Raw genomic sequence first — 14,062 nt, forward strand, 5'->3', positions numbered from 1 at the left:
GTGCCATGACTAAGACCTGGCACAGTCAAACAAATACAAATAATTTTAAAAAAGATGTGCCCCCAATTAAACCACCAGATACAGAGAGCTGACTCAATGGAAAAGCCCCTCTGCTGGGGAAGATTGAAGGCAAAAAGAGAAGAGGGCAGCAGAGGATGAGATGGTTAGACAGCACTACTGACTCAGTGGACATGAATTCGGGAGAGTGAAGGACAGGGAAGCCTGGCGTGCTGCAGTCCACGGGGTTGCAAAGAATCGTACATGACTTAGTGACGGAACGACAACAACCAGTTAAAAGTCCCAGACACCAACTCCGTCTCATGTGGCATGTCTACGAACAGGGCTCTTTCAAGTTCTAGTTACCAAATCTCTCGAATCACACCGGGTATTACAGCTGCTAGTTTACAGAGATTATCTCGCTATTGGAAAGGGCTATTACTAGACCTTCCAGAGGTGATTAACTCACTTCTAGCTGTTCACACCTAAAGATATATATATATATATATATTTTAACGTGGACCATTTTAAAGTCTTTATTGAATTTGTTACAATATTGCTTCTGTTTAATGTGTTGTTTTTTTGGCCACAAGGCACGTGGGATCGGAGCTCCCTCACTAGGGATTGAACCCTCCCCGTTTGCCCTGGAAGGTGAAGTCTTAACCACTAGACCACTGTGGGAGTCTCTATCCCAAAGTACTTTGAAAAGCTGTTGCAAGGCAATTAAAATCAGCCATTTTAGTTTACTGATTCTCTGGAGGACTGAGTGAGGGAAATGGTGTAAAAACTGCCCAAAATGCAGCCCTTTGTCAGGTACTGATACTCTGCAGGTGCTATCCAAAAGACAGCTTGAAGGAGCCCTTTCAGCAATCCTGCCAGAAAGCAAGCAGTCTCCTCATTTTACAGATGAAGAAACTGAGGCTCCAAGAACTTAAAAGTTGCTCAGATGCTGTCTGAGTGTCATCACCAGCTCAGAGATCCAGACTCAAGTCTGCCCAGCTCTGCAGTCTTCCTTAGACTTACCACATTGGCTGCCCCTTTAAACGAAGACCTTTACAAATACTCCTTAAAAATCCCCATAATTAATCATGTTTTTTTTTTTCATATGTCTGTATGCAGTAAGGTACACAATCCTTTGGTAATTCTTACTCTCAAATTAGAAAATTTTAAGATTTTATTCTGGGAATCAGTTAAAATCTTATTTGTTCAATCAACTTAGAAGGGATAAGTGAAGTGAAGTGAAGTCGTTTAGCTGTGTCCAACACTTTGCGACCCCATGGACTATACAGTCCATGGAATTCTCCAGGCCAGAATACTGGAGTGAGTAGCTGTTCCCTTCTCCAGGGTATCTTCCCAACCCAGGGATCCAACCCATGTCTCCCGCATTGCAGGTGGATTCTTTACCAGCTGAGCCACAGGGAAGCCCTAAAGGGATAAAGCAAACATCAAATGCTACATGTTTGAGGATCTTGTCTTCAACCCTGGTGGTGGCGGTTTAGTTTCTAAGTCCTGTCCAACTCTTGCAACCCCATGGACTGTGGCCTCCGGGTCCATGGGATTTCCCAGGCAGGAATACTGGAGTGGGTTGCTGGCTCCTTCTCCAGGAGACTGTCTCAACCCAGGGATTGATCCTGCATCTTGTGCTTGGCAGGCAGGTTCTTAAGCGCAGAACCACCAGGGAAGCCTGTCTTCATCCCTGGCTGACTCTGAATTCTAGCAGGGTGGTCCTGAGGCACTTGGGTGGTGACCGGCGGGAGGAGGAGAGACTACCTGAGCAGATGACCCCAGCGTCCTCGTGGTGGCCACAGTTGTGCTCCAACCAGCCCGAGTGGGCACACTGGCCCAGGTAGCGCTCCACCCCGGCGCATTGCAGGTTATCCAGGAAGATGTCTCCAGAGCCTGGGCCGAAGTGGGCCTTCCCGAGGGCGGACACGGCCCGACCACACCCCAGCTGCCGGCACACGACCTCGGCTTCGTTCAGGTCCCACAGGTCGTCGCACACGGTGCCCCAGGCCCCCCGGTGTAGGACCTCCACGCGTCCTGAGCAGCGTCCTGAGCCGCCCACCAGCCGCAGCTCCGGCCAGTTCCCTGCATACAGAGACTGGGTGAGCTTAGCCTCCTGGGCACATGCTCACTCCTCTGAGGCTAGCTGAGCTCCTCACCCCACACGACTGCTCGGGATGGAGAACTCAGTAAAAGGTCAGTCAACTAGTCACGAAAGTAAAAAAAAAATGTCACAAAAGTGACATTAAAGTCACTAAAACTGTCAAAACAACATTTAGCCTAAAACATGCATTAAATGAACATCTATTGGGCCAGAGCTGTATACCAACCTGTGTTGGCTAAATGCAGAAAAACAGAATAACTTGCATAGTGATTTGTGATTTTCTGAAGTGCTTTTGTGCGTGTATATGTGTTTGTGTGTCCACCTACAACTTCATAGTAACTCAGGAAGATAAGCCACTTTTATCTCTGAGGACACTGATAGCTGGAGAAGCAAAGTGCAGCGTGCATGCTAAGTTGCTTCCGTCGTGTCCAGCTCTTTGTGACACCATGGACAACAGCCTGTCTGGCTTCTCTGTCCTTGGGATTTTCCAGATGAGGAGACTGGAGTGGGTTGCCGTTTCCTTCTCCAGGGGATCCTCCTGATCCAGAGATCAAACCTGCAGCTCCTACAGCTCCTGCTTTGCAGGCAGATTCTTTACGGGTGAGCCACTGAGGAAGCCCAGAGAAGCAAAGTGACTTAGCCTAAATCCCGTGTCCGGTCAGTAGCTGATTGCAACTCGTTTCTCCTGATTCCGAAGTTCACTATTTTTCTTCTCTCTGCTATTCTAGCTCACTGCCCCTGGAATGCGTCTGGCACTCTACTCACTTGGAATAAGTGTATTAGTGATACAGGTGTGAGGTTAACAATGAGCAGGACAGGCCATAAAAAGAAACGGCAGAAACCCACTGGAGGGTGCTTATAAGTTCCTTGGACTTTGATGACTCTGAAAAGTGCTGAAAAAATGAATTCTGCTCATCCTAGGATCCTAGAGCCAAAAGATCCCAAGAGCTGTGAATGGCCCTGCAAAGTCTGCACAGGGTCAGCCGGCAAATATTTGCAAGTAGATGGACCGCTTGCAGTCAGTCCAGCCTCTGCCTACGAAGCAGCTACAGATGAAGACATAAACACAGCCACCCAGAGGCAAGGACAATGGGTGTGTGCGTGTGTTCCATGGCTTACCTGGTCTTGCTGTTACCATTCTGGGTGTTGCTGTTGGGATCGCTGTGGATACAAGAAGACACCCTTGAGTAAAACGGGAGGATGCAGACAAGTCTGAGTTTAGTCTCCACTAAATGCCAAAATTCTGGCTGATTCATTTTTCCTATTGTCCATATACTCTGTGACCTCCGAAGTCAAATTCTCCTTACAGGTGAGTCTCGATGTCGGCAGGGCTGTGAGATCCAGCGGAAGTGATATTCCCTCCTCTGCCCAGCCATGGAAATCTGGCATTTACATTGTGCCATTTTGTGTTAAAATACATTCGCCATCAGGGCTCTTCTGGGGAAAACAGCTCTTTCTTCTGCAAGCTTCTGCTTTAGGTTTTTGTTATTAACTTTCCCTACATGTGGAGTGTCTGATTAGACGCCTTTCATTGTCTTTGATAAAAACAAGGAATTAAGGGAATCAAGTGGATAATTTATCAATATACAGTACCCAATGGTTAATGTGTGTAACTTAGTTCTACTAACTGTCTTCATACTTGCGTAGCTTGTGTAGACAGACTCTCTCAAATAAGGTGGATTTACAAAGGAAATCAGGCAACATGTATAAGAGAGGGCAGACTCTGACAGTAAAATCACCAGGAGCGGGGACAAGGGAATAAACACGAACATGGAATGAAGATTAAATAATGCCGGGAAAGGTGACTCACTGATTAGATGTGGGGTCTGTGAAACAGCGTCTGCAAATACAAGAGGACCATCATCAGCAATTGTTAAATGCCAATCCCAGTGACTTCCCCTGGCCCACCTTGTGCCCCAGAGTATCTCCTTTGTGTTTAACAGCATGTTCCCCGAGCTCACTCAGTGAGACCCCCTGGCACTTGCTAAGATTACAGAGATTTGTGAGCAGCTTCCTGGACACAGAGGATGCTGGAACTCTTCACCAGTTCAGATTCTTTCCTCTTTGTGGTAAACAGTACAGGACCCATCGCTGCGTGTCCTCGGGACAACTCCTCTGTCCACAGGATTCTCCAGGCAAGAATGCTGGAGTGAGTGGCCGTGCCCTTCTCCAGGGGATCTTCCCGACCCAGGGATTGACTCGCGTCTCTTACATCTTCTGCACTGGCAGGTGGGTTCTTTACCACTAGTGCCACCGTGCTTTATTTGTCCTTGAATTATGCCATGTGTTTGTCTTGAAGTCCTTCTAGGTTGTACATGAGACTCCCTTAGGCTGGGATCACACCTTCTTCTGTAGACACCCACCTAGTACTCACAGTAACTTCAGCAGGGGCTTCCTAGTGGGCTGCCTGCCATCAGATGGTTACATGAGAAAGAACAGCCCATGATGAGGCTGCCAATTACTGAGCGTTTATCACATGCATCACTGTGCAGAGGGCTCTACTTGGCAACTTTTCTGGGAACGCTCACAGCAAACCTAAGAAGTAAGGCTCTCTTCTCCCCGTTACACAGGGACAGGACCGAGGCATGGAGAGGCTGAGTCTCTTGCCCAAAATCCCAGAGTCCCCAGACAGACAGCCCAGCTCCAGATCGTTTTCCCTTAACCACCCTTTCTTACCTTTGGCTTCGGAGTAATAATATGCTGCGAAGTTTTTCCCTATGTTGTTGTAGCTTCGGTAGTACACGAGCGTCAGTGAGCTGGAGGACGATGAGTAGGTGAGATAGGTTCCAGAGCAGGTCTTCCCCAGGGACTTTGCTGAGGATGGAGGGCCGTCCAGGATTTCAAAATACTCATTGGTGCAGTCTAAGCTGGGGAAGCAAGCACCATGGGAGCTTTAGTCTCTCCCTCAGCAGATCTCAGAGGTCTGCTGTGAGGCAGACTATTCTGCTGCTATCAAGAGGCTGGGGCAAGATCAAAAGGCTGTCATCATTCGAACATTGTGTGTGTGTGTGTGTGTGTGTGTGTGTGTGTGTGTGTGTGTGTGTGTGTGTGTGTGTGTCTGTGTGTGTATGTGTGTGTGTGTATGTGAAGTCCCTCAGTCATGTCCGACTTTTTGCCACCCCATGAACTGTAGCCTGCCAGGCTTCTCTGTCCATGGAATTCTCCTGGCAAGAACACTGGAGTGGGTGGCCATTCCCTTTTCCAGGGGATCTTCCCAACCCAGGGATCGAACCCAGGTCTTCTGCACTGCAGGCAGATTCTTTACTGCCTGGGCCACCAGGGTGGGCCCAAACATAGTAGATTCCTTTTACCCCATTTTTTCTGAGAGCCATTACCTTTGGGAATGGGATTTTAACTAGAAGAGGGGAGAGAAGCCTGGAATCATAGGTGTAACCCTGATGAGGCCTTGAGTACCCTGAGGCCACAGGTATCTTGAAACCTGGGCCCAAGGGCAGGGCCAGCCAGTGGGCAGCCACTAGGACATGGCTCCAGGGTCCAAACAACCTGCGTCCGGGCTTTCAGCAGCCGGCCTGCCTGAGAGGGAGGTGCACTACCAAATCGGCTCAGCCGGCTTTGCGGAAGTCCTCTGATTTTGTTGTTCCTTATTGTGAAGTTTTGTTTAGAACGCAGGAATCAGAAAACCGTTTTCACATCTCAGCCTGATGAGATGTCTGTTCCAAGTCATATTTTGATGAAGCAAAAGTCGAGAGCAATAAATAATTTTTTTCTGAAGGTTAGTTTCCATAAAACATTCACCTATGAATGATAACAACCTTGACAGTTTACAATATTAAAACTTAAATTTTCCTGTTTTATTAGGTCTGAGGGTTCCATGGAATCTGTATCTTCAACCAGCAAGCTGAAATACATACACGCATACTATCAAGCTTTCTTTCTCACACCCCATCACACACACATACCCCTATATAAAGTATACAAGGTGAATTTCATTATAACTACAAATTCATGGGCACAAAAATTAATCATATTCTAACAAACATGTGGAAACCAAAATTATAAAACAGTATTATCTACAATCACTCCAAAAAGAAAAAAGGAACACCAGCATATACATTTAACAACACATGTACAAGACCTGCTTGCTAAAAACGGTTTTTGCTAAAAAATTTTTGCTAATACAAAAATTAATGGATATCCCTGATGCAAAGAGTCAACTCATTAGAAAAGACCCTGATACTGGGAAAGACTGAAGACAGGAGAATAAGGGGATGACAGAGGATGAAATGGCTGGATGGCCTCACCAACTCAGTGGACATGAGTTTGAGCAAGCTCCAGGAGTTGGTGACAGACAGGGAAGCCTGCAGTCCATGGGGTCGCAAAGAGACAGACATAATTGAACAAAAACAGCAAAAATACAAAAAATCACAGCAAATGCTGGCTAGGATATGGAGAAATTGTATCTGTCATATGTTGTTGGAAGGAATGCAAAATGGCAGTCTCTGGAAAATAGTTTGACATGTTCTTTAACGTACATACGACATGACTTAGCAGTTGATTCTCAATCATCAATCCCAGAGAAATGAAAACTTAAGTGCATTCAAAAACCTGTGTATGAATGCCCATAGAAGCTTTAGATATAATAGAGGGGCTGGGAACAGCCTGAACATCCTTCATTGGGAGAAATGGTTATACAAACTCTGGTTTCCACACAATGGAACCTTCTCAGCAATGACAAGAAACAAACTCTTGATACAGACAACAGCCTGGATGAAGCTCAAGGGCCTTAAGCAGAGTGAGAAAAATGAATCTCAGAAGAATACTGTATGACTCCATAGATTGAAGGGTCTCAAAATGACAAACCTACGTAGAACTGGAGAATAGCTTGGTGGCTGCCAGGGCGGGGGTGGCTGTAAACACGCGGGACAAAGTAGTTACCCCCTTGTGGTCGGCGAACACACTCTCTGCTTCTAGATCATGGGTCCCTGATCTCCAACACCTAATGCTTAATGATCTGACGTGGAGTTATATAATAATAAAACTAAAGTACACAATAAATAAAATGCATGAGAATCATCCTGAAACCATCCCGCGCCATCTGTGGAAAAACTGTCTTCTATGAAGCTGATCCCTCATGCTCAAAAGGTAGGGGATCGCTGCTCTAGATTGTAGTGGTGGTTTCATGGACCTATGCATGCGTGCGTGTGTGCTAAGTCACTTTAGTTGTGTCTGACACTTTGCGACACTGTGGAATGTAGCCCGCCAGGCTCCTCTGCCTATGGGATTCTCCAGTGGCTTGCCAGACCGTCCTCCAGGGGATCTTCCCGACTCCGGGACTGATCCCACGTCTCCTGCGGTTCCTGCACTGCCAGCAGATTCTTTACTGCTGAGCAACGGGGGAAACCCAGAGGACCTAAACATGGACATGCACATGGGATACAACTGCACAGAACTACACACACACACATAAATGCAAGTGAAAAACGGTGAAAACTGAGTACGTCTATATTCCAGCTAACAGCATTATACTAATATCAGATTTGTGTTTTTGATACTATTCTACAGGTATATAAGATGTCACCAACGGAGAAAGAAGAGTGAAGGGGACATGGAACTCTGTGTTATTTTTCTAGCTTATGTGTTTGTTCAGTTCAGTCACTCCAGTCGTGTCCGACTCTTTGCAACCCCATGAATCGCAGCATGCCAGGCCTCCCTGTCCATTACTAACTCCTGGAGTTCACCCAAACTCGTGTGCATCGAGTTGGTGATGCCATCCAGCCATCTCATCCTCTGTTGTCCCCTTCTTCTCCTGCCCCAAATCCCTCCCAGCATCAGGGTCTTTTCCAGTGAGTCAACTCTTCACATGAGGTGGCCAAAGTATTGGAGTTTCAGCCTCAGCATCAGTCCTTCCAATGAACACCCAGCATCAGTCCTTCCAATAGACACCCAGGAGTGATCTCCTTTAGGTTGGACTGGTTGGATCTCCTTGCAGTACAAGGGACTCTCAAGAGTCTTTTCCAAAGGTTAGTAAAAAATAGGAACTTAAAAAGAAAGACTCTTCTAATTACAGGAATCAACCAAAGAAATAAATGCTTGGAATCTTACACCACATGGTGCAGTTAAGGAAAGTCCTTCTGACTTACTTCAGGTATGGAAACGCCAGTCGTATGTGGTCAGATGCGTTGCCTCTGATTTCCCACACACACGTTATGTTGTCATGCATTTCATTCCGAGGGGGATTCCTGATCGCTCCAGATGAGTTAGTAATGATTCTGCCACACTGAGATTTTCCTAAAAGCAGAGAGATATTTCAGAATTTCAGTTTTTTTCATTGTTCCGTTCACTATAGTTGACATTCTCTTTTCTTTCATTTTTTTTCCCCTTGAAAGGTTTCATGGGTCATTGCTTTGTTGGGTACATCGTAGGATATAGCAGAGGTATAAACCAGTCAAAAAATTCTTGTAAACTTAGGAATTAGGACATGACATTAGGCCTGAAGTTTGCAGTATCTCTTGATCTCAAGAGAATTTTGCCGCTGACATGTGGGTTCTGGGTAGGGCAGTTATCCAGAATCTGCCTGAACCTTTCCCTTGGTTACTCCCCAGTGCTGGGGAAACAGAGCAGGACTCTATGGTCCTTGCCTGCCCATCCCCCATGTCCTCCACCTGCCTTTTGTCTGCGGAAAAGCTTTAGCCAAAGACTAAGTTTAATCAGAGAAGGGAGAACTTGCAGAAACAAAGGAGACCAGTCAAAGGAGAGCAATTCATAGCAATGCAGTCAGTGAGCAAAGCCAGAGACCTTTAGTTCCTCCTCAAAGGCTGCAGGTAGTTTTCTGAGCCCTATCCTGTGAGCTGTCTTATAGATACTGAAACCCCCACCAGGTGGAGAGGTTAACTATGTGATGAGCAGAGTGTACCCATGACAGAAGCTCCCACAGTTCTGAGAACTGGCCTCAGAGGAAACGGAAACAAACTGACCCCCGAAACTGAAAATTAACTGTACCTAATTAATTTGTCCAGTTCATCTAGTCAAGGCTATGGTTTTTTCCAGTAGTCATGTATGGATGTGAGAGTTAGACTTTAAAGAAAGCTGAGTGCCAAAGAATTGATGCTTTTGAACTGTGGTGCTGGAGAAGACTCTTGAGAGTCCCTCTGGAGAGTCCCTGCAAGGAGATCCAACCAGTCCATCATAAAGGAGATCAGTCCTGGGTGTTCATTCGAAGGACTGATGTTGAAGCTGAAACTCCAACACTTTGGCTACCTGATGAGCAGAACTGACTTATTGGAAAAGACCCTGATGCTGGGAAAGATTGAAAGCACAAGCAGAAGGGGACGACAGAGGATGAGATGGTTGGATGGCATCACCGACTCAATGGACACGAATTGAGTAAACTCCAGGAGTTGGTGATGGACAGGGAGGCCTGGAGTGCTGCAGTCGATGGGGTCACAAAGAGTCGGACACGACTGAGCCACTGAACTGAACTGAACTGAATTAATTTGTAACTGTACTAAGATGACGCTGGTCAGAGCTGACTGTGTTGCTTCTGCATGTAGCCCCCTCCCTCAGCCTATAAAAGCTCTTGCCCCCCTGAATGTCGGGGAAAGGGGGTCAGCCTTTGGACAGGTGCCCCTCCCCCAGTCCCCAACTGCCGGCATCCAAGATAAGGCAAACTTTCCTTTCCACCAACTTTGTCTTTCTTGGCTTCTGAGCAGTGAGCAGCCAGACCCCAGTTTCGGTTACACTGTGTCCTATATCCTATAGCTTTGATTTTTATCATGTCATCAGTAATAATGAATAAACTATTTTATTTTCACAATTAAGGTCAAGCTCACGTGGAGCTTCTATATATGAAGACGGCAGTGTTCTACCCACTAGCACTTGTAATTGATTGAAATTAGACCACTGAAAATCCACTAAGTGGAAAGAAGTTGCCCTGAGTCATCCAGCCTCTCCAACTTTGATTTTTTCTGTGTCCATCTGTCCACCCACTGTCCATTTGATTCTCCACCTGCTTGTCTGTTTGTCTATCCATCTGTCCACTATTTAGTTCAAAATGAAAGGTGGCAGCTGCAGCAGCAGCTTTCTCCATCAGATTACCTGGTTGTATAAGAAGCGGACCTACACTCAGCTGGCTCCTCCCAGAAGGACCAGCCAGGCCCTCCAGGCATTACGTTATTCTAACCCTTCAACTCCAGGTGGTGCTAAGAAAAGCTTATCCCGAGCTTCTGAAAGCCCAGGATACTGGCCAAACCAGAGAAACCAAAAAAGGAAGATGAAAAAGAAAGAACAGAGAAGGACAGAGTCAGAGAAGGAGAGAGGGCAGAGAAGGTGCCCACTGTGGTGAAAGCCCTCTAAAATGATGCCCTGGGGTAGTGCCCTGGCAATGTGGCTGTGCTGATGGCCCCATGTCTGTAATGCACGTGTGGTGTCCATGCTGGGAGACCAGGAAGGCTGGCCACACTTGATCATTTGGACTACCTTCTCGAACTAATAGAAATGGAACTGGAACCTTCATTATTGGACAAGTCACTCAGAATGCAGGCTCAGAGGGGTGACTTAGACAGGGCAGTAGTATTTTGCTCAATTTCCTCGAAAAATCACTTTAGGGCCTGAGCTAGATGACGATGATCAGGGCAGCCAAGAACAACCTGGTCTCACCTGCAGCCTCCGTCTCCGCCATGACATCCAAAGGGGGACCTGTCAAACACAAAGGATGTCATCAAACACAATGGGGCCGTCGGCTGGCACCGAGGGTGACACAGCCCACAAGGAGCAGCCAAGGAACCGGGAAGAGACACATCATCAGGGCCCCTCCCCGAGCTCCTGAGCCAGTCTCTGGGGGTGAAGCAGAGCATGCAGGGGGTGGTCACATGCAGGAGGGAAGACGCGCTGATCCAGATCTTTCGGACCTGGATGCATTCATTCTCGTCATGTTATCCTAGCGCTTTATCTCCAAGAGGTGCTAAGAAAAGTTTAATGGGGGAAAGCCCAAGATACCAGCAAGAGGAGAGGGACAAAACAAACGAAAAAAGGGAGATGAAAAAGAAAGGACAGAGAAGGATACAGAGAATCGGAGAATGTAAACGAGATATTTTTTAACTGGGGAATTTGAGAAAACTAAAGATGGGACATTCTGGCTCCTGTGGCCAATTTCCGTGACCCCAGTGTGGGGAGTTATGAGGCTTCAATGCAAGTACAGGAGGAGGCACTGACTGACTGCTTCCTTTGACCTGTGCTGCTCAGAGACGGGGGGTCAGGACCTAAGGCCACTGTGGCTCCTTGCTGTCCCCAACATCTCTCTAGCCAGCAACACCTGGCCTAGAACTTTCTATTGGAGACTCTCTCCAAGGACTAATCCATTCCCACCTCCTGAGGCTGACAGTCCAGGAGGGGATGTGACTGAAGTTTTATCAGACCTTGTCCACTCAGCTCTGGTCATGACTCACCCTTCGGCCAGGAGCTGGCCAAGGGCAAGGCATTAAGGGACTGGAGGTTTGATAAAGGAGAGGGGGCACAGGTGTGGAAAACTCCAGGTACTGATGCTGAGAGCAGGTGGGAAAACCAACAACAAGGAAGCAGTGTGGGGTCAGAATGCCCAGGATCAGAGAGAGGGCCAAGGAGAGGGTAGGAATTAAACTGAGCCTTGACTTGGGCCAAGTCTGGCCCATCAGCCTTCTGCTGCCCGTGGGTAGAAAGTGTCCATAACTGCCTCTCTCATCTCAACCACTCCCTACTCGCATCTCTCTGCCAGCCCCTCACAACCCCAAAGCACTGTGCAGAAGTTTAAGAAATTTTGAATCTGCTTCCTGAGCGTGAAATGCACAGTGAATCAAAGAGGTAGAAGGTGAGTTGGGACCAAATGATTTCCAAGGGCCCTTCCTCTCTCCCAGTGGACAGTCAGCGACTCCACATCTCTAGCCGCTCTACAGGCTTAGAGTACAGAACCCATTCAATTTCCTGCAGAATTGCCCCCCACCAGGTTTTGAGAAATTGCACATGTGAACACCACCTTCCCCACCTGGTAGCAAGGCCACTGAGTATTCAGCATCTGTAAGTGGGAGAGATGAAAACATCTGCTGTCAGTGAAAAACATCCTGCTTTCTTTTCTTTTCTTTTCTCAAAATTTGGGCTGCACTGGTTCTTTGTTGCAGGCTGTCTAATCACAGTCCTCAGGCTTAGTTGCTCTGTGGCCTGTGGGATCTTAGTTCCCCAACCTGAGATCGAACCCAAGTTCCCCACACTGGAAGGAGCATTTTTAACCACTGCACCGCCAGGGAAGTTCCTGTCCTGCTTTACTCTCAACTGTGATTTTTTTACACTGTCCCTAGGTAAGGACTTTCTCGAAAGGGCCCAGCTGGGCTCTGCCTGGGAAGGGAGTGGGGTTACCTGAACAGACCACGCCAGCATCCTCCCCGTGCCCGCAGTTGTGGGCAAACCAGCCAGTGTGGGAGCACTCGTCCAGGCGCTCTTCATGCCCCCTGCACTGCATGTTGTCCAGGAGGATCTTCCCGGAACCTTCCCCAAAGTGGGCCTCGCCCGGGGCCTCCATGGCCCAGCCGCAGCCCAGCTGCCGACAGACAACGTTTGCTTCCGGCAGGTCCCAGAGGTCGTCACACACTGTTCCCCAGGCACCCTGGTAGAAAACCTCCACGCGGCCGGCGCAGCTCCCGTGGCCGCCCGCCAGCCGCACGGGGGCCCAGCCTCCTGGGGGAGGAAAGGGGTCTCAGGGTGCTGGCCACTCCCTCTGCCTGTTGAGGACCAGACTGCCCTCTGCCACCTTCGCTCTCCTTTCTTTCCGTGGCTTTGTACCCACACCCTTCATGCTGCCATGAGGGTCCCTTGCCAATGTGCATTTCTAAGGCATCTGATGACATCCATCTTTAAAGGCCTGACACCGAATCCTAAGTTGTATTTGCAGGAAGCGGACCCCGATCAGATGAAAACTGCTGACTGCAAGCATGTAGACTTCAGATCAATTGAAACCAGAATGTTGATGAAGCTCAAAACTTCACTTTGATGCCAACCAATCTGAGAACTGATGCCAAGCTAATCACACCCAGGTTAAGACGGTTCACCTTCTAGCCTCGCTCTCTGCACTCTCTGCAGTGTGACCCTCCCACTCCTCCCAGGAGGCTGAGTCTATTTTCCTAGTCCTCAACCCCCTGGGCTTGTGGCCTGAGATTTGCTTGGGTCAATAGCCTGTGGCAGAGGTAATGGTTTGGAGCTATAAGGCCTCCTGACAGGCTCCGGGGAAGCTTGGAGACAGCTGTATGAATAAGCCTGAGTGGCCTGCTGGGCAATGAAAGGCGTGTGACCGTGTCACCTCTGTCCCATCCAAAGACACAAGACAAGAAGGAACGGCCTTACCTGGAGGCGCCGAAGCAGGTAGGTTTTGGGCCACCGTTGTTGCCGGTGACGTGGGAAGTAGGTTCTCATAGGCTGTTGATGGGGGAGAAAGGAAGGAGTGACGTGAGGGAAGAGTCAGAACATCACGAGAAGGTGAACAGCTACTCCAAGGGGCAGCTGCCTCCCATCAGGATTCAGCAGGAATAATGATGATGCTGCTAAGGCCAGTGATCTCACATCCCCGAGATGCCCATTTCGGATGAAACGTGGTGTTACTGCCTGTTGACAAGCTGACATGGGCCACATGGCCACTTTGCAAAAGGAAAGACAGTTAGCCCCAAGTGGCCTGCTGCATGTGGGCTGTCAGGGGGCCGTCACCTCTTTCTTGGTTACCCTTGCCCCAGGGGCATAGTGACTTCACCTAAACAGCAAATCCTTGGGGGAGGGGGCAGGGAGGAGGGTAGCAGGTCTGAAATGCTCGAGGGAACCTCTGGAGCCGAGGGAACTATTACGTATCTCGACTGCAGTGGTGATTACACAACCCTGTCCAATCATCAAAGTTCATCAAACTGGACCTTAACAGGGGTGAACCTTCGGCACATAAATAAACCTTAATAAAAGGTAAGTTGATGAATGATTGATGGATTGATAAAT

The 14,062-nt window shown here is 48.2% G+C and overlaps 1 protein-coding gene across 1 annotated transcript in view; it reads right to left on the minus strand.

The window, feature by feature from the left end:
- The window catches only part of LOC102170020 (putative DMBT1-like protein), a 34,882-nt gene that overhangs the window by 14,472 nt on the left and 6,348 nt on the right, over positions 1–14,062 (minus strand). Inside the window, 8 exon segments of the mRNA XM_018041104.1 lie at positions 1,768–2,085; positions 3,224–3,265; positions 3,915–3,944; positions 4,781–4,971; positions 8,206–8,353; positions 10,721–10,759; positions 12,449–12,766; positions 13,430–13,501. Coding sequence (XP_017896593.1) covers positions 1,768–2,085; positions 3,224–3,265; positions 3,915–3,944; positions 4,781–4,971; positions 8,206–8,353; positions 10,721–10,759; positions 12,449–12,766; positions 13,430–13,501 — 1,158 coding nt within the window.

This window comes from Capra hircus, chromosome 26, assembly GCF_001704415.2.
Source record: "Capra hircus breed San Clemente chromosome 26, ASM170441v1, whole genome shotgun sequence".
NCBI classification, from domain to species: domain Eukaryota; kingdom Metazoa; phylum Chordata; class Mammalia; order Artiodactyla; family Bovidae; genus Capra; species Capra hircus.